Below are 26,759 nucleotides of genomic sequence, written 5' to 3'. Positions count from 1 at the left end.
CTATCATAAAGGCCTGATTGGTGGAGTGCTGCAGAGATGGTTGTCCTTCTGGGAGGTTCTCCCATCTCCACAGAGGAACTCTGGAGCTCTGTCAGAGTGACCATTGGGTTCTTGGTCACCTCCCTGACCAAGACTCTTCTCCCCCGATTGCTCAGTTTGGCCGAGCGGCCAGCTGTAGGAAGAGTATTGGTGGTTCCAAACTTCTTCCATTTAAAGAATGATGGAGGCCACTGTGTTCTTGGGTACCTTCAATGCTGCAGACATTTTTTAGTACCCTTCCCCAGATCTGTGCCTCGACACAATCCTGTCTCGGAGCTCTACGGACAATTCCTTCGACCTCATGGCTTGGTTTTTGCTCTGATATGCACTATCAACTGTGGGACCTTATGTAGACCGGTGTGTGCCTTTCCAAATCATGTCCAATCAATTGAATTTACCACAGGTGGACTCCAATCAAGTTCTAGAAACATCTCAAGCATTATCAATGGAAACAGGATGCATCTGAGCTCAATTTCGAGTCTCATAGCAAAGGGTCTGAATACTTACGTAAATAAGGTATTTCTGTTTTCTAAAAACCAGTTTTCGCTTTGTCATTATGCGGTATTGTGTGTAGATTGCTGAGAATTTTTTTATTTACTATTTCATCCATTTTAGAATAAGGCTGTAACGTAACAAAATGTAGAAAAAGTCAAGGGGTCTGAATACTTTCCGAAGGCACTGTATATACTTTATACAGTCCATAGATCAGTGTTCTGACTACCTGACAGCCCTTAGATGTGGAGTAGATACTTTTACACGGACCCTGGATCAGTTATTTCCCATTAGATGTAGAGGAGATGTTATTACCCACTGGCTTTCGTTTACAATCACAATCCTTGCTCAAGTGATCATATGGCCTGCGTGTCTGCGGGGCAGTCTCTCATCCTGACTGTGTTACTGTCCTCTGGGGCTCCACAGTGAGAGGGGAAGATTAATCTCACCTGTGTGTGTGTATGTGCATGCACTGCATGTACGTGTGTGTGTGCATGTGTAACCATACTTTTATTTTAATTTATTTACATTTTTAGATTGTGGCTTTCATCAATGTAATTGTCTGCATCATTTTCAATCCACCATTTATATTTTTTAAATATTTTTGCCCTCCGAATTCATATTCATTATATAAATAGGCCCGTTAAATTTTGTCTGGCTTGCAATTCCAAATAAAATTGAAAATGTTTTGCTCATATAATTTAAAAGCAAGTCGTATCCATACTGTTACTCCCTCTTCTCTTGTATTGGTTAGACCATCTCCACCTGACCTGCCATTGGCCCACTGAGCATGTCCATAGTAAATAACCACAAGAGGGAGTAACAGTGGGTAGAAATGTCACTGTTTCTCCTCCACCTCCTGTTCTTTGTGTGTGTGTGTGTGTGTGTGTGTGTGTGTGTGTGTGTGTGTGTGTGTTTGTGTGTGTGCAACCCTAGCCCTAACCCTATCCCCTACATAGTGCACAACTGTGTCCCTGTTCTTTATCCTCATCTCTCCAATTAGTCCATATACTCTGAACATGGCGTATTCATATTAGAAACTACTTCTGATCTGAAATCCCACAGCCTTGGACTGATTCATGTAAATGCCAGAGGTTTGATTTCGAAAATGTATTTTATTGTAACTCTGTCTTCTCAAACCAATGCGGACATTCTGGTTATAACTTAATCTTGGCTAAAGAAGTCTATGCTGGACTGTGATGTGTTTCTGACTGGTTATAATGTTTTTAGATTTGGCAGAGAAGGGTGTGTCTTCATATACATAAAGAGCAATTTAAATGTTTCTGTATCCATTATCACGTCTGTACCAAAGCAATTTGAATGTCTAGTCATAAATGTGGATGTTGGTAATAATGCCAATCTGACGCTAGTGGGAATTTATCGCCCTCCTTTGGCCTCCTTACGTGCTCTTAGCAAATTGTCTGACCTGCTGTCTAACTATGCTAAATCCGAATTATAAATAGTGGATGATCTTAATCTGTATTGGTTGATCCCAGTATCTGATAGGCTGAAATATATTTGTACTGAGCTAAATCTAACTCAGCTGATAACTAAACCAACTCGCCTCAACACCCTGAAAAATCCACTCTTAGATAATATTCTAACAAATGCCCCTCATAAGTTTACAGCCAATGTGATATTTGCTAACGAGTTCAGTGACCATTGTCCCATTGTATGCATAAGAGATGTTAAAATGCCTAAATCTCGCTCACAGATTATTACAAAGAGAAATTAAAGGAATTTCACTGCTATTTTTTTGTCTGAGGTTGAGTGACTAAAGGGTTGGGTCAACTATCAATGTCTCGGATCAGGCCCTTAATTGTTTTATTTCTGTTGCAAATGTTATTTTACATTAACTAAGGATAAAAGACAAAAGACACATCTGATCCTTGGTTCACACATTAATTGTCTTGTTGTTTGAGAAATAGATATATATCTCTGGTTAGAAAAGCAAAATCAACATATTTATTGAATTGTGTATCAGAGATGTGTGCCCAAGCAGGTTTTGATAGCCTCTGGTCCCATACTAGACAAAATGCAAATAACCATTTTGCTTCAGCTGGCCACCTATTTGAAAGGATTGTCTATGAAAAGTTATATAATTCCACTAGATTGCAGAGAATGATGCTCTAACAGACTCATATACTTTATTTTCATTTAAACCATTTGATGTATTAAGTGCCTTGCAAAAGATCAATGTAAAAAATCCATAGGGGCTGATTCACTGAGCTACTACAGATCTCTGCCCCACTCATTGTTGAACCTTTAACCTGTATCTTTAATTTAACAATTGCTACTGGTGTTATCCCTAAGATTTGGAAAGTCCCTACATAAGGGTGGAGATCCTTCTGACTTTGATAATTACAGTGGCTTGCGAAAGTATTCACCCCCCTTGGCATTATTCCTATTTTGTTGCCTTACAACCTGGAATTAAAATGGATTTTTGGGGGTTTGTATAATTTGATTTACACATTTATGTCTACCACTTTGAAGATGCAAAATATTTTTTATTGTGAAACAAACAAGAAATAAGACAAAAAAACAGAAAACTTGAGTGTGCATAACTATTCACCCCCGCCAAAGTCAATACTTTGTAGAGCCACCTTTTGCAGCAATTACAGCTGCAAGTCTCTTGGGGTATGTCTCTATAAGCTTGGCACATCTAGCCACTGGGATTTTTGCCCATTCTTCAAGGCAAAACTGCTCCAGCTCCTTCAAGTTGGATGGGTTCCGCTGGTGTACAGCAATCTTTAAGTCATACCACAGATTCTCAATTGGATTGTGGTCTGGGCTTTGACTAGGCCATTCAGAGATGTTTCAATGTTTTCCCACTTGAGTGTTGCTTTAGCAGTATGTTTAGGGTCATTGTCCTGCTGGAAGGTGAACCTCCATCCCAGTCTCAAATCTCTGGAAGACTGGAACAGGTTTCCCTCAAGGATTTCCCTGTATTTAGCGCCATTACGGACTACAAAAGGAAAACCAGCCACATCGCCGAGACCGACGTCTTGCTTCTGGACAAGCTAAACACCTTCTTCGCCCGCTTTGAGGATAACACAGTGCCACCGACAAAGGATTTCCCTGTATTTAGCGCCATTACGGACTACAAAAGGAAAACCAGCCACATCGTCGAGACCGACGTCTTGCTTCTGGACAAGCTAAACACCTTCTTCGCCCGCTTTGAGGATAACACAGTGCCACCGACACTGCCCGCTACCAAGGACTGTGGGCTCTCCTTCTCCATGGCCGATGTGAGTAAAACATTTAAATGTGTTAACCCTCGCAAGGCTGCCGGCCCAGACGGCAACCCTAGCCACGTCCTCAGAGCATGCACAGACCAGCTGGCTGGTGTGTTTACGGACATATTCAATCTCTGCTGTCCCCACATGCTTCAAGATGGCCACCATTGTTCCTGTACCCAAGAAAGCAAACGTAACTGAACATAAAACGACTATCGCCCTGTATCACTCACCTCTGTCATCATGAAGTGCTTTGAGAGACTAGTCAAGGATCATATCACCTCTACCTTACCTGCCACCCTAGACCCACTTCAATTTGCTTACCGCCCCAATAGATCCACAGGCGATGCAATCACCATCACTCTGCACACTGCCCTATCCCATCTGGACAAGAGGAATACCTATGTAAGAATACTGTTCATTGACTATAGCTCAGCATTCAACACCATAGTACCCTCCAAGCTCATCATTAAGCTCGAGGTCCTGGGTCTGAACCCCGCCCTGTGCAACTGGGTCCTGAATTTCCTGATGGGCCGCCCCCCAGGTGGTGAAGGTAGGAAACAACACCTGAACACTGGGGCCCAACAAGGCTCAGCCCACTCCTGTACTCCCTGTTCACCCATTACTGCGTGGCCAAGCCCGCCTCCAACTCAATCATCAAGTTTGCAGATGACACAACAGTAGTAGGCTTGATTACCAACAATGACGAGACAGCCTACAGGGAGGAGGTGAGGGCTCTGGGATTGTGGTGCCAGGAAAATAACCTCTCACTCAACGTCAACAAAACAAAGGAGCTGATCATGGACTTGAAAAACTGGAAACAGCAGAGGGTGCACCCCTCTATCCACATCGACTGGACAGCAGTGGAGAAGGTGGAAAGCTTCAAGTTCCTTGCCGTACACATCACTGACAAACTGAAATTGACCACCAACACAGACAGTGTGGTGAAGAAGGCGCAACAGAGCCTCTTCAACCTCAGGAGGCTAAAGAAATGTGGCTTAGCACCTAAAACCCTAACAAACTTTTACAGATGCACAATTGAGAGCATCCTGTTGAGCTGTATCACCGCCTGGTACGGCAACTCCACCGCCCGCAGCCGCAAGGCTCTCCAGAGGGTGGTGCGGTCTGCACAAAGCATTCCCGGGGGCAAACTACCCGCCCTTCAGGACACCTACAGCACCCGATGTAACAGGAAGGTCAAAAAGATCATCAAGGACATTAACCACCCCGAGCCACTGCCTGTTCACCGCACTATCATCCAGAAGGCGAGGTCAGTACAGGTGCATCGAAGCTGGGACCGAGAGACTGAAAAACAGCTTCTATGTCAAGGCCATCAGACTGTTAAACAGCCATCACTAGCACATTAGAGGCTGCTGCCTATAGACATAGACTAGAAATCCGTGGCCACTTTAAGAAATGGAACACATGCATTATCTCATATGTATATACTGTATTAATATTAAAGTCAGACAGAGTTTGGGAAACCCTGATGTAGATAATAGGTTGCCATTTGGGACGTACCCTCAGTCTTGAGAGGTGGAGGTTAAATTTTCTCCATGTATACATCTTTATTCAATGCAGGGTATCTTTAATACTAAAATAAAAAATGTAATATTATTGCATAGATTCATGTGTCCATAGAACATTCTTCCAAGAGTCTTGATGATCATCCAGGTGCTTCCAAGTGCTTTTTGTCAAACTTGAGTCAACTTTTTGGTCAACATGGGTCCCCATTATGCCTGGTGAAAACCAAACACCTCATTCCACAGTAAGAACCTTATCCCAAAGGTCAAGCATGGTGATGGTAGTGATGATTTGCTGCCTCATTTACATTTAAGTCATTTAGCAGACGCTCTGACTTACAGGAGCAATTAGGGTTAAGTGCCTTGCTCAAGGGCACATCGACAGATTTTTCACCTAGTCAGCTTGGGGATTAGAACCAGCAACCTTTCGGTTACTGGCACAACGCTCTTAACCACTAAGCTACCTGCCGCCTCAGGACCTGGAATACTTGCCTTAATAGAAGGAACCATTAATTATGCTCTGTATCAAAGAATTCTACAGGAAAATGTCAGGCCATCCATCTGTGAGCTGAAGCTGAAGCGCAGCTGGGTCATGCAGCAAGACAATGATCCAAAACACACAATCAAGTCTACATGAAAATGGTTAAAAAGCAACACATTTGAAGTTTTGGAAGTCCAGACCTAATCCCAATTGAGATGTTGAGGCAGGACTTGAAATGAGCAGTTCATGCTTGAAAACCCACAAATGTTGCTGAGTTAAAGCTGTTCTGCACGTAAGAGTGGCCCAAAATTCCTCCACAGCAATGTGAGAGACTGATCAACAACTACAGGAAGCATTTGGTTGCTGTCATTGCAGCTAAAGGTGGTACAGTCAGTTATTGTGTGTAAGGGGGCAATTACTTTTTGGGACGCAGAGGTGTCCTCTGGAGAATACAGCTACAGCACCAGACTGATGGCCCTGTCACTCACCATAGCTAATATTAGCTTATGTGTGTGCGCGTGTACGTGTTAGTGTTTGTCTGTGCATGCACACGTTCGCACGCATTGGATGTGTGTGAGTGTGTGTGTGTATGTTGCAGGCCCAGACTGATGAGGCTGTCACTCTCCATGGCTAATGTTCGCTAATGCAGTGGCGTCGTGGACTGTGTCGCAAATGGCACTCTTTTCTCTATTAAGATCACTTATTTTCAACAGGGCTCATAGGATTCGGGTCAAAAGTAGTGCACTGTATAGGGAATAGGGTGCCATTTTTGAGGCAGACTCTGATAAGGCCGTCTTAGTGTTTACATAATAGAGGCTTTCTGGCCCTATTAGCGAACTCTCAAACGAGCGTGTATAAACGACTAGCTTCACGCTAATGGGCCATCAACCATTCTGTCACATTCAGTGTTGCTTGTAACCAATCAGATGGTTCGCTTTGATCTCTAAGGGCGGAGCCTAACAGAAAGGGTTAGCCCTAATTGGCTGTTTGGCTGTCAAACTCAGAGGGTTTGATGTTATTGACTGTCACGTGTTGGGGGAGACATACAGTTAATGTCATTCGCTGTCATATCCAGTACTATTACAGATGACCGGGACCGACACATTGGCTGGTAAAACAGGAAGTAGCCCCTGACTCTCAAGGATGAAGAGGTGTATCACGGTGTATCATTGTATCATGTGGTGTATCACTTCTGTTACCTTCAATATTACAATACCAATACAATTAGCGATTTGGACACTAAGTAGACTTCAGATGCTAATACCCTCCCCCATATAGGAACATAACAATTAGATTGAATTCATAGAGACGATGACGATACTCACAAGTATTTCTTATTTTCGTAGACGTCGTGCAGCTTTAAAACGTGAGGGTGTTCTATGAGCTTCAGAATCGCTATTTCCCGCTCAACCTGTAAGAGAAAAACAAAAATCAGAAAAAATAGTTTATCCTCATCAAACCTGTACAGGGGACTGACAACTGAGCACATAGGCTTCAGTAATCATCAGAGCTGAATTATGACTCGTACCAGAGATGAGTTTCCCAAAAACGTCATAGCATTAAAGGGATATTTGAGTTAATAGTCCACTGTTTATTACTCCACTGTTAAAACAATCCCCCCAAAATTGTCACCAGTCATGCACTTTCAGTACAGAGCAAAAATGGTGATGATGATGCAAAACTATCCCTTTAAGATAATTTTTACTCCATTGCCTACAAACATTTTCGGGAAGCTATGAAACTGTCGAGAAATTCACCCGACATTATGCGATACTGTTTCTTGACAGCATCAAATAAAGCTGTTCACCTGACCATAAACAAAAATAATATGTATGTTTATAGGGTACAGACAAGTTGTCAGGACTATATACACTGAGTGTACAAAACATTAGGAACAGGTGAATCCGGCTGAAATCTATGATCCCTTATTGATGTAAATTGTTAAATCCACTTCAATCAGTGTAGATGAACGGGAGGAGACAGGTTATAAGTATTTTTAAGCCTTGAGACAATTGAGACATGAATTGTGTAAGTGTGCCATTCAGAGGGTGAATGGGCAAGACAAAAGATTTAGGTACTTTTGAACGGGGTATGGTAGAAGGCGCCAGGCACCCCAGTTTGTGTCAAGAACTGCAATGCTGCTGGGTTTTCACACTCAACAGTTTCCCGTGTGTATCAAGAATGGTCCACCACCCAAAGGACATCCAGCCAACTTGACATAACCGTAGGAAGCACTGGAGTTAACATGGGCCAACATCCCTGTGGAACGCTTTCGACACCTTTTAGAGTCCATGCCCCGACAAATTGAGGCTGTTCTGAAGGCAAAAGGTGGGGGTGCAACTCAATATTAGGAAGGTGTTCCTAATGTTTGGTATACTCAGTGTAAACACATTACTGAAAACTTTACCAACTCCACAAAGTCCCTTTCTTAATCGCTCCACTGGATAGTGTCGAGCTATCCTTTTGCTGCTCTGCTGTCTCTGATCCCAGATTATCCACTAGTCAGGTCACACCTATAGGGTTAATTTCACACTGCACCTAAACACTGCTCTCAGGTCAGTGGGCACAGAGACTGGTTTCTGAAATCAGCTGAACAGGCACAGGGGGGCACAGTGCCACAGGTATTTTTTTACTTTTCCCGTAGAAAAACTATACCCCAAGTATAAATACAGTAATGTATACACACTTAATAAAATAAAATAAAATGCTTTGAGCAAAATAGTTATTTTTTACTTTATCTGCGCATTCTAAAAATACCTCTGCCAAAACGAAGGGTCTACAAAGGTGATTTGTTTGTTACGTCATCGGCCGTAACCAGTAGCGTAGCCAGGCTTTTAATGATAGTACCAAAGTATGAAAAAGTAGATAAATATATTTTTAAACGACATAATCAATAGCTCTAAAATGTACTATGTAATTTCAACAAATCTGAGAAATCACCTCTGCTGCCACTGAAGGTTATGCACATTGTCGATGATTAATGTCCAAACAGTTCGTCATTTAGAACCCCCCAAATGGGGCCCATTTCTCCATCTGCACATCTTTCGAGAAATTACTTTTCTTTCATTTTTGAGTTTCTAAAGTACTTGACAAAGTACCATAAAAATAAAAACAGTTCATATAACTAATTAAAAACATTGCTTAAATGGACTTTCATCTGTGACATGTTTGGATTTGGCCTATTCTTTGGACATTTCTAAATTAATTGATAATTCCACATTGACAATTGCACGATGATTGAGTTTTTACCACAAGACATATGACGTGTTTGGTGAGTAGGCTATGCTTCCTATAGTGTTCTTTTCTGAATCTTGTTTTTGAAATCTGAAAGCAAAACGCCATTCTATATCAGGTGATTAGGCTAGATGAATGTGTGCTATAGCCTAATATGCCCACAGGGTTCGGTGTCCTTTTGCTTATCTTCTTCGTCAATAGAAGTCAACGGCTCGGACATATAAGGTTGGATCTGTTGACTCTCTCCTCACCTTCCAAGGGAAGTGAGTTTCTCTCAGGGATGTAGTCAGACACAAAGCTGCTCTTGCTGTCACTATGGTCTGTGTGTACCATGGTTCCACGGGTGTTGTGTTTTCGCAAATCCAGTGGCCAGTGGAAACAAAGGCTCATGTATACGCCCACCGCTCACTTGTGCCACGTAATGATTGACCTTGTACCTACCGCAAGGTGCTATTGTCAGTTAAATCACGTAATAGAGAGGTGAAAAGGATCTTGGAAGGCACTGGTGTAGCACACGAAATTAGCTTTAAAACTGCATAATGTTCTCTCACCCTCATGTCAAAATGTGTAGAATAGCAGGAAATTAGCTCTAAAACAGCAACTTTTTCTTTCAGCCTCATGGCAAAATGTGTAAATCGAAATGAGATTGGGGGGGAGGGGGTGGGGGGGGTTGCTCGGACCTTGCGCAAAACTGAGCTACACCACTGCTGGAGGGCTACTTTAAGGGCTGTTCCAGGATCATGTGAGTAGGACACAGAGCTACATGGGAATGGGCTGACTGGCATATCAAACCATATGTTTGAACAGAGATAATGCTGTAGCTAAAACTGGCCTTAGGTCAGCTAAACAGGGCACAGCGCCACAGAGCAGAGTTTTAAAGACTGTTCAAGGATCAGAGAAAAGGGTTGACTGGCATACACAATCAGCTGACAAAAGAGGCTGGGAAATGGCAGATAGAGGCCACCAGGTTAGAAAACATAACTATTTTATTAAACGGAGTGGCTGTGGATCCGACTTCTCTGCACCCCTCTTCCCGACAGCTTCTGTGCATGTGTGGGATTCTCTACTTTACTCACAGTCTTTGCTATACTAGTGTGGCTGCTCAGAGAACAGGCTAATCTGGCGAATGGTGCTTGTTTAATAAAATTAGATCAAAGCTGAATCAATGTCTGCAAGATCAAATAATGATAGTATTCTACATAACATAACCAAATATAATAGCATAGTATAACGTTAAACTGTAAGACCCAAAAAAGCATGCATGACTAGGCAAAACACTGTATGTGATTTCATTGAAACTAAACACAGGTATGCTACAGTTTGTTAACACCATCTGCTCAAAAATGTACTCACTCTACATAAGTCAAAACAACACTGTAGTACTGCTTCCACTAGTGGAGGCTCCTCAGAGGAGGAAGGGGAGGACCATTCTCCTCAGTGATTTTCATAAAAATTCAAGTTGTAAAACATTAAAAAGGTTATCATTTTTAGATAAAACCATACTAAATATAATCACGTCACTAAATAACTGATGAAAACACACTATTTTGCTAAGAAGGTCTACAGTAGCCTCAACAGCACTCTGTAGGGTAGCACCATGGTGTAGCCGGAGGACAGCTAGCTTCCGTCCTCCTCTGGGTAAATTGACTTCAATACAAAACCTAGGAGGCTCATGGTTCTCACCCCCTTCCATAGACTTACACAGTTATTATGACAACTTTCGGAGGACGTCCTCCAGCCTATCAGAGCTCTTGCAGCATGAACTGACATGTTGTCCACCCAATCAATGGATCAGATAATTAATCTAGTACTGAAAGCATAAGCTACAGCTAGCTAGCACTGCAGTGTATAAAATGTGGTGAGTAGTTGACTCAAAGAGAGAGAAAGACAATAGTTGAACAGCTTTGAACAAATTAATTTCTTCCAAAATGAAGGAGAAGGAAGAAAGAAATAGAGAGAGAGAGGGATTGCTATTTTTTTTCACTTTCAGTTTCACTTACTTAGCTAGCAAATGCAGCTAGCTAGTTTAGCCTACTGAAACACCCTGCTCAAAAAGAGGGATGCTATGTTAACTAGCTGGCTATGACTTTCCAACACAACCAAAAGGTAAACTTTTGGTATTACAAATGTATTGCCAGTGCTTACTGGCTGTACACTAACGTTACTGCATGATTGTAGCGGATTTACTAACGCGTTAGTTCTATTAGCTATGCTGACTATGACGCTACTTTAGCTAAATGGTGACAACGATGTAGGCTGTGTGTAGCGGTTTGGCTTGGAAAGTTTTTTTTTGCCTGGTCACATACAGCTGATGTGTTGTGCATTGAAGTCCACAAGCGAAGGAATACAACATGGCTGTTATGAGAGTGAACTCTGTTTATGCGTGATCAGGGGTGTATTCATTCCGCCGATTCTGTTGAAAAACGTTTCTTAAACGGAAGCAAACTGAACAAAACGGGGATAAACAACTGTTGGACTAATGATTACACCCTATATCAGCTAGATGCAGGCACGAGTGTGCAAGGCGGCATTGAATGTCACTGTCTGTCACCTCAAATTTGTCTCTCGACCTGTGTGAACCTACGTTGTAAACTTTCATTCATAAGCTAGGTTGTAGCAACCTCATGATGGGTATAGGGAAAATTAGAGTATCATGAAGTAGCCTAAACCTATCACTGTTACATTGAACTGGGTGAATGGAATATGAATGAGAGTCATCCAATATGCTGTAATAGAAATAAGGCCATGCTCATGAAAATAAAAATAGTCCTTCCTCATCTTAAACGGCGCTGGCTTCCACATAGAATTGATGGTATTTTGCCTGTAAAAAAAAAAAAGGGCAATGTTTATATGAACCCCTTACAAACATGCTAATTTTTAGCAAATTTTTGCCTGCATATGCCTTTTCTACCTCACGTGCACATGCATGTCGGGGATGAGTGGTAGCTTAGTAGACCTAGATGTGTGCAGATGTGGGTGGGCGTCTATTTTAATAAATCCATTGAAAATATACACCATCAAAAATAAATCCATTCATTCGTTTAGGCAAGTCCTAAGAAACTTTATAAGACTACAAAAATGTATTTTCAAAACAATAGAAGAGCATCATTTCTGAGTTTAATTATAATAATAATATAATATGCCATTTAGCAGACGCTTTTATCCAAAGCGACTTACAGTCATGCGTGCATACATTTTTGTGTATGGGTGGTCCCGGGGATCGAACCCACTACCTTGGCGTTACAAGCGCCGTGCTCTACCAGCTGAGCTACAGAGGACCAATTACGCCTATGTTATGGGTCAGTGCAGCCATGGCTGCACCATCCAAATGAAATCAATAGTTTGTTATTTTGTTCATTAAACAGACAAGACACACCTACCCGATCACAGTCCACACACACATATTTTATAGTAAGAATATAATATAACAGAGTACAACACAACTAATATTTTCCCACACCTTTGTGTCACGGAAAAGATCTCAAGACGATCTAAATGCATATCCACATGAAACTGATTGAGATCAAATGGTTGTCATGCAGATACTGTATGAACGTTTCACCAGTAAAACTTGACTAATTATAATTTACGATTGACAGTGGGAAATGTGAATGGAGGGTGACCATAAAAATGTGTGCATAAAGTAGAGGTAAAGAAACATGCACAGAACATGATTTGGATCTTCAGCTCTGGGGAAAAGAGATCCAGTACAGGGCGGTTACCTACAGATCCGCAGCCTTAATTAAAACGGGAAATAGGGAACTGTGGTGTACCTGTGGAGGCTGGTGTTGGGAGAAATGGGAAAGACAGGCTCATTGTAGGCTAATGGCTTGAACGGCATCAAACATAAAAGTGGTGTTGACAGTGGAGTTAAAGAGTAAAGAGACAAAGAGAGTTAGTTTGTCTTATGTCACAAGGTCTCCTGCACGAAGCGATAATACAGGGGTTACTCAAATAACCTCTGTCGAAACAAATCTTGGGAGTTAGCTCATGTTATGTCAATCAATCAATCAAATGTAATTCATAAAGCCCTTTTTACATCAGCAGATGTCACAAAGTGCTATACAGAAACCCAGCCTAAAACCCCAAACAGCAAGCAATGCAGATGTAGAAGCACATCTATGTGACAACGCTGCGGTCTTCCACACAAAACGACAACGCAGGAGTTCCTGAAATATCCCTTGCCCAAACAAATCTTCTGTTGGTTCGATTTAACTGAAACTGAAAGGTAGCTGAACGGCAATTGTGCAAATGTGCCAGAGTCTGATGTAGCGGTTAGCCCCATCGACTCCAGAACACATTACTTACCAGTGGCGACGTGGGTACAGATCCTGTCTCAGCCCTTCTCTTCTGTCTATCCCTCCACACTCTCACATTTCTGACTATGCTGTCTAATACATTTGCAAATGCAGGTCAAACAAACCAAAACACAAAGCACCCAGTAGATTCTTAACTCAATGCTCCACCATAATCAAACTGTTTATGTATAGTACAGGCTATGGCTGAAGAGAGGTCCAGATGTCCACCTAGGTCTATTCAACCTCGTCAAACCTCCAAGCAGGCTATTCCTTGTACACTACAGGAGACAAACTCTGTACAAACAACAAAGAAGAACTTCATGGAACATGAGGAGAAAGTTGACAGCAGTGTAGAAGCAGAAATGCTTGTGTTTGGTTATTTGGTCATTATTACTTGCAAAGCGAAGTCTTGGAGACATGGGCTGGATTTGGAGGCGGCTGAATTTGCTTCCGCTGTAACCGCGGTGCTCAAGTCAGATTTGTGTCAGCGTTTCAGAAGGGTGAGGGCGGAGGCAGCGTGTGCACCTGCCATGGGCGATCAGCATGGAAGCACAGAGCCGGACGGATTTGGAACGCTCCCCTCGCATCTTTGGCCTTTCGCCTACTCACCCCTCGCCTCTGTGACCCTATGACCCTGCTTTGGTGCTCCCTCGCCTCCCCTCCCTTCGTCTCTCCATTACTACCCTCTAGTTGTCTCCCCTCTGCCCTGTGTACCCCTCCCTTCTCTCCTAGTCCCCTTGTTTCTCATCCCCTCCTCATCTTCCATCCTCTCCCCCTTGCTTATCCTACTCTCCTGCTTCTCTGATACAGGTTTAAGGTAGGGGAAGGGAAAGAAGGATAGTTTCATGCTGTGCTGCTGTCCATGCCCCTTTTTCTATCTCTGCTGTCATTTTCACTCTGCCTCTCCCCTGCAACGTTGCCTTCACTTTGTGTCACACAGTTGACTTCATGGACATTTCTATAGTTATTAGTGCAGGTGAGGGAAAAACAACAACCAGTACAAGGATAGGAAGCCATTCAGGACAATAGGAAGCCAGCTTTTGCGAACATCTTGCGAAAGTGGTGTCACTTATTGGACTCATGCCGTATCAGTGGGAATTTGGGCTAGGCTAATCAGGGCTAATCCTGTTGCTAATGGGCTCTATCAGCAGCGCTACACCTTGCCCTTCCCCACCTGAGGCTGGGGTGTAGTGTGAGTATTAGCTCCCTGTAACACTTGGTTCCCCACTCTTTTATGACTGTGAAAGATGAGCTGTCGGAGAAATAGACTGCTTAGCTTAAGCCGAACAGCTTCGCCGTTTCAGTTAATTGAAATGAGAGAAGTAAGCAACGCCTTAATGTAACATATCTGCGTCCTGAATGGCACTCTATTCCCTATTTCCAATGACCGCTAGTCAAAAATAGTGTACAATAAAATAAGGGGCCATTTGGGACACTCCCTTATACTACACTCTACATTTTCCATTCTGTTGCTACATGATCCCGGCCTTAGGCGCTAATGCTCAAATGTACGTCAAGGTTTTATTAGTACTCTCAGATCCCTTAGCAGCATAGGGAGTCCACCATGGCTCTCCATCTCACTCTTTTCTGCGTAAGAGCTTTTGCCTCTTACCAGGAGACCAGTAACTCAATGGATGGTGTTGAAAATGGCTTCTGTTGGGAAAAAAAAAACATTGTTGGCCATTAACTCTGAGCTCTTCTTCCATCCCTCATCTTCCCACAACCCTTCTCCTCTACCACCTCTCCATCCAAAGTACTATAGTGGCGACCCACTTTCTAAAATGTAGCGCACTCTCTCTCTCTCCCTCTGTCCGTCCCACCATCCCACCCTCCCACTGTGTCTCTCTCTCGCTCCCTCCCTCTCTTCCTCCTTCCTGTCCATGCTTCATTCCTCCTTACCTCCCACCCACCCTCCCTCCCACTCGCCCTCCCTCCTGTATACAGCCCACCACCACTCTCTTTAACTTCTACATCTGTGTGTGTTACACCCTTCCAACCTCCTCTCCATAGCACTTAATTAAGGCTTTATTGCAGGGCCACTTGGCCATGCTCCGACGTGAGAGAGGGGGAGGAGGGGGTGAGGATAGGGAGGATTTGGAGGGAAGGTGAGAGAGAGGGGGGAAGGGAAAGAGAAAAGGTGAAAGGGGTAAAACAAGGAGAGAGAGAGCGAGCGAGAACAAGAAAGAGAAAGAAAGAGAGAGAGAGAGAAGGTGAGCGATAGTAGGGGAGGTGGGCGATTGGAGAAAGAGACAAAGAAAGGTGAGGGATGGCGAGAGAGAGGGGGGGGGGGTTAGAGAGAGAGAGAGTAAACAAGAGTAACAAAAGTTGGGCATGGGGGTAATCAACTGAAAAGTACCATTAAAAACCAGGAGGGTGGTTCTCACCTCTGTTGCCACTCTCGCTGGTCAACTCTGATAATTACCACTAATGTAACAACGGACCGTCATATATCTAATGGACCGCAATATACACCTAATTTCCAACTACAACAGAGAGGGAGGGGAAGTAACCCGGCCAGAGGGTGAGAGAGGGTGAGAGAGGGTGAGAGAGAGAGGGAGAGAGCGAGAGAGAGAGAGAGAAGGAAAATAAAAACCTCAACTCTTTCTTCCCGCCCGCCAGAAACCCCAAGGTCAGCAGAGGGGTGAGACTGACACTAATCCAAATTGGTTATTTGACAGGGAGATAATTTGTCTTGTCGATTAGCGTGGTTATCATTATCTAATGGCCATCATTAGCCATGGAGGTCAGTGGAGGAAGCCTGGCTGTGGAATAACTGATTGGCATTGGTCAGCTAGGGGGCTCTGCTATCAGTGTCATATCCTGTCTCACTAAATTAATCAATGGGCCGGAAACTGCAATGGACCCCTTGGCTCCATGCTTGGGGAAATTAAGCCAGCATGGTCGATGGCTGGATGCTTCCTACACAGTTGCTGGTCTATGAATGGATGAGCTGATAACTGGAATGGTCTGTGTCTGTGGCAGAGGAAATGGTGGTGGCGGCTAATCGTACATGACCCTGAAGTACTGACACTACCACTCAGGGACTTCGGCCAGTACTTTGTGTTGTTGTGAAGCATAGAATTACATATAGAACTCAAATATAAATCATAAATGAATGAACAAATGTGTGATTTAAAAGGATCTCAGTGTTGTGAAGTGTGTATTGAATCCCAGAGTGAGTTGGTTAATGTAACACCAACATGCAGCTCCAATATAGCAGCTCTCTCAACCTGGCTCTTACATTAGAAACAGCATGTTTGGTATTTGGGGTATTTTATTAGGATCCCCATTAGCTGTTGTGATAGCAGCAGCTACTCTTCCTAGGGTCCACACAAAACATGAAATAATACAGGACATTAATAGACAACAACAGCTCAAGGACATAACTACATACATTTAAAACATCACACATAGCCTACATATCAGTACATACACACAATATCTATGTCAAATAGGGGAGAGGTGATGTGCTGTGAGGTTTTGTTCTATCTATTTTTTTAAACCAGGCTTGCTGTTCAATTGAGCAATATTTGATGGAAGGGAGTTCCATGCAATCATGGCTCTATATAATACTGTACATTTTCTTGAATTTGAACTGGATTTGGAGACTGTGAAAATACCCCTGGTGGCATGTCTGGTGGGGTAAGTGTGTGTGTCCGTGCTGTGTGTAGGTTGACTATGCAAACAATTTGGAATTTCCAACACATGAATGTATCTTATAAAAACAAGAAGTGATGCAGTCAGTCCTCTCCTCTACTTTTAGCCACGAGAGAATGGCATGCATAGTATTGATGTTAGCCTTCTGATTACAGTGAAGAGCAAGATGTGCCACTCTGTTCTGGGCCAGCTGCAGTTTTTCTAGGTCCTTATTTGCACCACCTGACCATATGACTGGGCAATAATCAAGATAGAATCAAACTAGAGCCTGCTGGACTTGCTTTATGGAGTGTGGTGTCAAAAAAGCAGAGCAGCTCTTTATCGCTGACATACCTCTCCCCATCTTCACAACCATTGAACCAATATGTTTTGTCCATGAAAGTTTACAATCCAGGGTAACACCAAGTAATTGAGTCTCCTCAACTTGCTCAACAGCCACATTATTCATTATCAGATTCAGCTGAGGTCTAGAACTTAGGGAATGATTTGTACGAAACACAATGCTCTTAGTTGTAGAGATGTTCAGGACTAGTTTATTACTAGCCACCCATTCTAAAACTAACTGCAACTCTCTGTTTAGAGTTGCAGTGATTTCACTAGCTGTGGTTGCTGAAGTGTATAGGGTTGAATCATCGTTATTTTGTATCCTGGCTATGGGACCACCAGTAAAGATCCTTGTTTCGCCATCTTTGCCTACTGCCTAATGTCTATCCTGCACCACACCTGGGTCACACCTCATACCAACCCTTACACTGTTTGTTTCTTTAGTTATAATGACCATAATTCGTTTTGGTAGAATTATTTACATTTTTGTATCCAGAAGAACGACAAATAAATGTATTATTCTTTTTCAACTTGAATCAAACTCTGGACATTGGATTTGTACGCGTCAAGACTAACATTTCACCCCTCTCCATTGTGGCTAAATGATTATAATGGAAATTGTAATGGGACAATTATGTTGGGAAATTTAGCCACTACATTTAGTCAAAAGACTTTGCTGGAAAAGACTTCATTGGAATTGAAAAACTGGATTGTTTGGAAAGAAGCGTAACCAAGGAACAAAGGACTCGCGCAGCCTCAAGACTACAGTGTAGAAAATATGCACTTGGGTATGTAAAGTAGCCTAACAAGCGCACAACTTTTGGATTGATTCATGGGTACATTCAAGTGTATGGCTACATTTAATATTCAAAGTAATGGAAAGTTTGCTATTGGAGTGACTTATTTGGACAAAGGATTGAATGCACAGAACCCGATTTCCAATCTCCATTGCCTAATTGATTGAAGTGTGAAGATTAATGATATAGTGACACTGTTAAAGGAGTGCAGCACACTGGTGTGCTTATTGATCCATGTTCATGGTTGCATATTGAAATATAGATATTGTGTTAGCCTATTGAGGGAATATGGCTGAAGAGAATTCTACCACTGCAGATAGCGTTATGTATGGGGGCAACATGGTGCTAGTGGAGGAGCCTTTATCAGAAGAGGACTTGAAGAAGTTTCCCAAATGCGCAAATCCAGAAGGGGTAAACTGGGAAAGCTGACTTGCAAAATAAACATTGTTACTGATCTGATGACTGACAATAAGTATATGGAAGTTGTAAAAAAAAAAACATGCTCCAGTTCAATGAAATGTTGAATGGATTCAAATAATTTATTGAGTCCTATCATCACATGATACCTGAGGATGAAATAAAAAATGATATGTTGAATTGGTATAGTGCCAAATGGTAGCATATTAAGGTATTTCCTGTTACTGTGTCCCAATGGATCTCAGGTGCAGCCCCAGTACCAGAGAAACCTGATGAATGCACTGATGAGAAAGATGATGTTAAACCTACTGACAGTGTGTCCCAAACCTCCAGCCGCAGGTCTAACAGGAGTTCACGCTCAGGTGTATCCTCCACATCCTCAGCCTGCATCTGAGCAGAGGCTGAAAGAGCAGCATTAATAACAAAGGCTGCTGCTCTAAATGTTCAAACACCATCTAGAGGATAAGGAGGAGGAATTAAACCAACAAAAGATGGAACTGAGGAAAAGAAGGGAGACTCTTGAGCTGCAAATTGAAATAGCAGCTGCCTCAGCAAAGCTCACGGTCTGCAGGGGAAGAAAGAAAGGCCAACTCAACAATAATAGATGACATGAATGACTACTTTGAGGAAATGGCAGAGAGATACAGGATCTCAGACCTTGAATTTCACACAGGGCGGAGGGGCACTTCTGCCAGACATGCACCAAGTGTGCGTCCCAAAGAAGGATCCCAAGTCATTGAGCATATTGACAATAAATCAGCCCAGGCTCACGGTGTTTCAGCTCAATCAGAACAGTCAGGACACAGTGTGATTCCGACAGCAGCTCATGGAGAGCACACTGCTGCACAAGACTCTAACACAAGTCTGCAGGCCTATACAGAAGTAGACCCATCTATGCTGACCAACTCACATAGAGGGCCACGGGGAGAACAGGCAATACTTTCCAATTCACAGGACGGTGCTAAGGACATTTCACAGGAAAACATAGAAAACCCTGGCATCGCCATTCTCCAAAGACAGAATGAAGTTACTGCTATGTTAGTCAAACAGCAACATCATTCCTTTCTGCCACCCTGTCACGCCCTGACTCTGGGGACTGGTATTTGTTGAGTCAGGGTGTGTATTTTCTGTGTGGTTATCTTCTATGTTGTATTTTCTAGGTTTAGATCTAGATCATCTAGATCTATGTTGGCCGGTTTGGTTCCCAATCAGAGGCAGCTGTCGCTCGTCGTCTCTGATTGGGGACCATACTTAGGTAGCCTATTGGCACTAGTGGGTTGTGGGATCTTGTTCCGTGTAGGTATGTTTTGTGTTCTACCTTGGACTTCACGTTTCGTTTGTTTATTGTTTTGTCGGTTGTTTATTCATTATAATAAACATGTACGCATATCACGATGCGCCTTGGTCCATCCCGTCTGTAAGCGATCGTGACAGAAGATCCCACCAAACAAGGACCAAGCAGCGTGTTCAGGAGCAAACGCCGGGAATTCAACAGGAGCTTAGATTAGTAGATGTCCTCCTCGGTTGGGGGAGAATTACGGAGGAGGAGGCCGTCCGTTACAGGAAGGCGATGAAGGAGGATGCCCAGGTAGGAGAGGAGAAACGGCGCCAACAGTGCCGACGACGGAGACCCGAGAGGCAACCCCAATAAAAAATTTTTTGGGGGGCACACGGTGTGGACGACGAGGCAGCAGGAGGCCGTTAAAGGGCGGATCTGCAGGTTAGGAGAGGAGGCCACCATGTTACGGGGGCTATTGGTTCAGAGGGAGCAGGAGTTATTCGGTCAGAGGGAGGCACTACAGGAGGCTATAAGGGAGAAGGAAAGTGTAGCGGCACGGCGAGAGGAGTTGGTTAGGCAGCAGAAGGAGGACACGCACCAAGAAAGCGGTGCGTGTCGCCAGTCCGGACCGGCCCGTTCCTGCTTCCCGCACTAAGCCAGTGGTGCGTGTTCCCAGTACGGCCCGACCCGTTCCTGCCCCTCGCACCAAGCCAGTTGTGCACGTCGCATTTCCGGCCCGTCCTGTTCCTGCTTCCCGCACTAAGCCAGTGGTGCGTGTTCCCAGTACGGCCCGACTCATTCCTGCCCCTCGCACCAAGCAAGTGGTGCGCGTCACCAGTCCGGCCCGTCCTGTTCCTGCTTCCCGCACTAAGCCATTGGTGCATGTTCCCAGTACAGCCCGGCCTGTTCCTGCCCCTCGCACCAGGCCAGTGGTGCGTGGCACCAGCCCGGTCCGGCCTGTTCCTGTCCCTCGCAACAAGCCAGTGGTGCGCGTCGCCAGCCCGGCCCGGCCTGTTCCTGCCCCTCGCACCAAGCCAGTGGTGCGCGTCGCCAGCCCGGCCTGTTCCTGCCCCTCGCACCAAGCCAGTGGTGCGCGTCGCCAGCCCGGTCCGGCCTGTTCCTGTCCCTCGCACCAAGCCAGTGGTGCGTGTCTCCAGTCCGGCACGGCCCGTGCCTGTTCCACCGGTGCCTGGTCCGGCACCGGTCAGCTGCTCCACTCCGGAGCCAGAGCAGTCCGCTCCACTGGTGCCCAGTTCAGCTCCGGTCAGCTGCTCCACTCCGGAGCCAGAGTAATCCGCTTCACCGGGATCCAGTCCAGCTCCGGTCAGCGGCTCCACTCCGGAGCCAGAGCAGTCCGCTCCACCGGTGCCTGATCCAGCTCCGGTCAGCTGCTCCACTCCGGAGCCAGAGCAGTCCGCTTCACCGGGGTCCAGTCCAGATCCGGTCAGCGGCTCTACTCCGGAGCCAGAGAAGTCCGTTCCACCGGTGCCAGTCCAGCTCCGGTCAGCGGCTCCAGTCCGGAGCCTCTGCAGTCCGCTCCACCGGTGCCCGGTCCAGCTCCGGTCAGCGGCTCCAGTCCAGACCCAGACATCAGCCCCTCTCCAGGTTCGGGGTCTCCTACACCAGGGTCCAGACAGGGCTTGGTACTTCGTGGGAGGAAGGAGAGGGGAAGCAGCGCGCCGAGGTCCAGACCAGACCAGGGGCGCAACAGGGAGGCGGAGAGTAAGAGGTCGTCACACCCTGAGCCGGATCCGCCTCCGAGGCGGAATGCCCACCCGGCCCCTACCCTGTTATATTTATGTTGTGCGGTCGGAGTCCGCACCTTTGGGGGGGTACTGTCACGCCCTGACTCTGGGGACTGGTATTTGTTGAGTCAGGGTGTGTATTTTCTGTGTGGTTATGTTCTATGTTGTATTTTCTAGGTTTAGATCTAGATCGTCTAAATCTATGTTGGCCGGTTTGGTTCCCAATCAGAGGCAGCTGTCTCTCGTTGTCTCTGATTGGGTACCATACTTAGGTAGTCTATTGGCACTAGTGGGTTGTGGGATCTTGTTCCGTGTAGGTATGTTTTGTGTTCTACCTTGGACTTCACGTTTCGTTTGTTTATTGTTTTGTCGGTTGTTTATTCATTATAATAAACATGTACGCATATCACGCTGCGCCTTGGTCCGTCCCGTCTGTAAGCGATCGTGACACACCCAGAGACATTACAGTTTTTGATGGTGAAATTTTACAGTACAGGTCCTTCATTCAGTCATTTTAACATGGTATAGAGCAGGGGTGTCAAACTCATTTTAGCTCAGGGGCCACATGGAGGAAAATCTATTCTCAAGTGGGCCGGACCGGAAAAATCATGGTATATATAACTTAAAAACAACAACTTCAGATTGTTTTCTTTGTTTTAATACGATCAACATACAACATAAAGCTGGAGCCTGAGAACAGTGTGTCCAAAATAGTACAAGCACAACATCACTATTAATCATAAAACACGTCAAGTTTATTTGAAAATTCTAAAGAAAAAGAACACACAAACACACAATGCCTCAGTGATTAACAGAACTGTTTCACAGATCACAGAACTATATCAGGGTGTCATTTCTCAGGCAGAAATGTAGATAAAAATAATGAAATCCTGTTCCCCAAACAAGTGCAAGAACCACAGAGTAAAGAATAGGTTAAATATACAAATAAAATAAAATCAATTAAAAACAATAGCACATCAACATAAAAACATATAAACATAAAGCTGGAGCCTGAGGACAGTGTCCAAAAGCACAACATCACTATTAATCATAAAACACCTCAAGTTATTTGAAAGTTCTGAGGACAAAGAACACACAAACACACAATGCCTCAGTGATTAACAGAACTGTTTCACAGATCACAGAACTATATCAGGGTGTCATTTCTCAGGCAGAAATGTAGATAAAAATAATGAAATCCTGTTCCCCAAACAAGTGCAAGAACCACAGAGTCAAGAATAGGTTAAATATACAAATAAAATAAAAACAATTAAAAACAATAGCACATCAACATAAAAACATATAAACATAAATCTGAAAGCGTTGCTCAAACTCCCGTAACAGTCCCGTTATTTTATCTTTGAACCGCTTCATGTCTGCCACATGTTGGGTCGCGCACACATTTTACAGACAGGAGAAGTGAGCTGCATCACCACCGGCAAGTTGCGTCTCCCACAATGACAGCTTCAACTTGAAAGAACGTATGCTGTCATAATACTGCGTGACAACTTTGTTGCGCCCTTGCAGCTGTATGTTCAAGTTATTCAGGTGCTCTGTAACATCCACCATAAATGCAAGGTCCGGCATCCATTCTGCGGAATGAAATTCTAACACTGGTTTGCCCTTTTCTTCCATTAACTGTTCAATTTCTTCTCGTAAATCAAAGAAACGCCTCAGCACAGCACCTCGGCTTAACCATCTTACCTCAGTGTGGTATGGCAGGCCATAGATGTGGTCTTTCTCTCTGAGAAGGCTGTCAAACTGACGGTGATTCAGGCTTCTGGATCGATGAAATTAACAGTTTGGATGACCACCTTCATGACGTTATCCATCTTTAATGACTTGCAACACAAAGCCTCCTGGTGCAAAATACAGTGAAAAGTCAAAAAATCACGTCCTCCATTTGCAGATTGCACTTTCTCTCTGAACTTTGTCACAACGCCTGCTTTTTCCCGATCATTGAGGGCGCACCATCTGTAGCCAGGCTGACAGCGCGGGACCAGTCCACTCCGACCCTGTCCAGCGCGCCGACGAGTGCGGTAAAAATATCAGCTGCTGTCTTTGTATCTGTCATCGGCACCAACTCCACGAACTCCTCGGTGACGGTCAATGTGTCATCAACTCCGCGGATGAAAAAATGGCCAGTTGTGCAACATCTGTAATGTCCGTGCTTTCATCAATTGCAACCGAAAATGCAATAAATGACTTTACTTTTTGCTTCAACTGGCTGTCCAAATCCACTGAAAGATCGGAAATCCTGTCTGCAACTGTGTTTCTTGTCAGGCTGATATTTGCAAAAAGCCTGCCGCTTTTCAGGGCACACAATCTCCGCTGCCTTCATCATGCATGTTTTTACAAATTCACCCTCACTAAATGGTTTTGAAGCCACTGCGATTTCATTAGCAATGAGGTAGCTAGCTTTCACTGCAGCGTCACTGATGTCTCGGCAGTGAGTAAACACAGACTGCTGTTTCTTCAGACCCGCCAACAGTTCATTCACCTTCTCTCATCTCCGCTGTCCTTGAAAGTTGTCATATTTGTCGGCATGAAGACTCACATAGTGGCGACGAAGGTTATATTCTTTCAGCACTGCAACATGCTCTGAACACACCAAACATACAGCTTTCCCATTCAATTCCGTGATTAAATAGGATGACCATTTTTCTTGGAACACTCTGCACTCTGCGTCCACTTTTCTCTTTTTTGACAGAGACATATTGGGGCAATGAGGGTGCCAAAGCACATAATGTTAAAAGTAGAAGCCGTAATAAATATTGCGGGCAAACAAAGTAGCTCATTGGCTGCACGTGCTTGACCTACTTGCTCTGCCCCGGTATAAACAGTTTGCTTGCTTAACACAATTGCTATTGCGCCATCCAGTGGACGCAATTGGAACAGCAGTTTATATTATTGAAAAATTGCAGCGCATATTTATACTTTACAATTTTTTTTTCCTTTTTTTTCAAAATCATCTCGCGGGCCGGATTAAACCCATTTGCGGGCCTGATCCGGCCCGCGGGCCGTACGTTTGACACCCCTGGTATAGAGAATAGAGCCCAAACTAGCAAAGACAAACTGCACTTCCTCGAACAGTACACCAGAGGGCAGGCATGAGAGCTAGTTAGGAGCTGCCAACATATGGCTCCAGATAGGGGCTATCAGAAAACCAAGGGCTTTATTAAAGGAGCACTACGGTAATGATTACAAGATCGCCAATGCATACAGGGAGAAGGCTTTTAGCTGGCCTGGCATCAAATCCGAAGACCACAAGGCATTACAGGCTTATGCATTACACCTCAGAGGTTGTTGTAATGCAATGGAAGATATGGACGAGATGGATCTGGTCTCCAGCTTAAAGAGCATCATCCTGAAACGACCCTACAAACTCAGGGAGAGGTGGAGGTCGGTTGCTTGTGAGTTACAGGAGTAGCGCCATGGCAGGCGTGCTAGACTCCTTGATCTCATCCTGTTCATTGAAAAACTGGTGAGAATAGCCACACATCCAGTTTTCGGTGATATTCAAGGTCCTACACAATCCAGAAGCAAGGATCAAAGGATACAGTTAAGGCTCATTCACATGTCTATTCACAAATCCACAGAGAGCAGCTTTGCTACCAGTGTGTCATCACCACAGCAAACCCCCCAAACCCAATACATCAGATGTCTGTTCTGTAACAGCGGTCACAAATTGGAGCTGTGTCCACAACTTAGAAAAAGGAGCCACAGGGAGAAGATTGGTTTCCTAAAGGAAAAGGGAATTTGTTTTGGTTGCTTTTCAAGTGGGCACATGTCAAGAGACTGCAATAGGCGTCTCAAATGCAGTGTATGTAACCAAACCCACCCAAGTGTGCTTCATATTGATCAGAGAGACAGAGGAACAGCAGAGCAGTCATCAGAAGCACCAGTGAGCAGTGCACTGGTTTCTCTGAACACATACTGTATGGGCATACTGGGGCCGGGGACATACGCCTTCCTAGACCCAGGTAGCACAGCCACAACTTCATCGAATTACCTGAAGTCTACACTCAGAACAACATGCCAGTGAGTACAGAAAACATCCCCACAGAAAAATACCTGTCCAAGTGGCCATACCTGAGTAATGTAAAGATTCCTGAAATTACTGCAGAAGTGGAGCTGTTGATAGGAACCAATGTTCCCAAGCTCATGGAACCATGGGAGGTGGTTAACAGCTGTGAAAATTAACCATATGCTGTGAGGACCTTATTGAACCCTTATTAGCCATGATAATGAGGACAAGTCGCCTTCCTACTGTTACAGCTAACATAATCTCAGTTTCAAATCTGGAAGAGATGTTGATAAGTCAATACAACACAGATTTCAATGAGAAGTCTAACGAGGAGAAAAAGGAAATGTCTTTGGAAGACAAAAGGTTTATGAAGAGAATGAATGATTCTGTCAAGTTACAGCCTGAGGTTACCTTTCAGGAAGGATGACGTCACCTTACCTGACAACCGTCATGTTGCTGAACAGAGCCTCCTAAACCTGAAATGAAAGTTCAAGAGAAATGAACACTTCCATAAGGAATACAAAGGTTTCCTCTCTGATGTCATTGACAAGGGGTACGCTGAGAGAGTGCCAGAAGAGCAGCTAGAGTGTACAGATGGTAAAGTTTGGTATATTCCACACCATGGGGTATATCACCCAAAGAAGGGGACAATCCGAGTTGCTTTTGACTGTGCTGCTTCATATAAGGGCACATCACTGAACTCAGAGCTTCTTCAAGGCCAAGATCTGACTAACAGTCTCGTAGGTGTGCTCAGGAGCCTGTAGCAATGATGTTTGACGTACAAGCAATGTTTCACCAGGTAAAGGTATCACACAGTGATGTTGATTTCCTGCAGTTGTTGCGGTGGCCTGGAGGTGACACTAACCTCTCACCTGTTGAGTATCGCATGACTGTACATCTGTTTGGAGCTGCCTCGTCACCGAGCTGTGCGAGCTATGCACTAAAGAATAATGCAGAGGAATGTTGTCATCCGGACGTGGTTGACACAATTAGAAATCATTTTTATTTTGATGACTGCCTGAAATCAGTGTCCGCTGAAGAGGAGGCAGTGCAACTTGCCAAAAATATAACAGCTACTTGTCATAAAGGAGGATTCCATCTCTCCGAGTGGGTGAGCAATAGCCGAACTGTACTAGCCTCCATCTTAGAAGCTGACAGAGCTTGAATTTGGACAGAGACAAACTTCCCATTTAAAGAGCATTGGGAGTAC

At 44.3% G+C, this 26,759-nt stretch overlaps 1 protein-coding gene across 1 annotated transcript in view; it reads right to left on the bottom strand.

Moving 5' to 3' along the window:
- Positions 1–26,759, bottom strand: part of brsk2a (BR serine/threonine kinase 2a) — a 616,067-nt gene that overhangs the window by 201,758 nt on the left and 387,550 nt on the right. The window contains exon 3 of the mRNA XM_045227105.1: positions 7,097–7,182. Coding sequence (XP_045083040.1) covers positions 7,097–7,182 — 86 coding nt within the window. The remainder of the gene's footprint in view (positions 1–7,096; positions 7,183–26,759) is intronic.

The sequence above is a fragment of the Coregonus clupeaformis genome, chromosome 19 (genome assembly GCF_020615455.1).
Source record: "Coregonus clupeaformis isolate EN_2021a chromosome 19, ASM2061545v1, whole genome shotgun sequence".
Lineage (NCBI taxonomy): Eukaryota > Metazoa > Chordata > Actinopteri > Salmoniformes > Salmonidae > Coregonus > Coregonus clupeaformis.
This window is presented reverse-complemented; position numbering and strand designations above follow the sequence as displayed.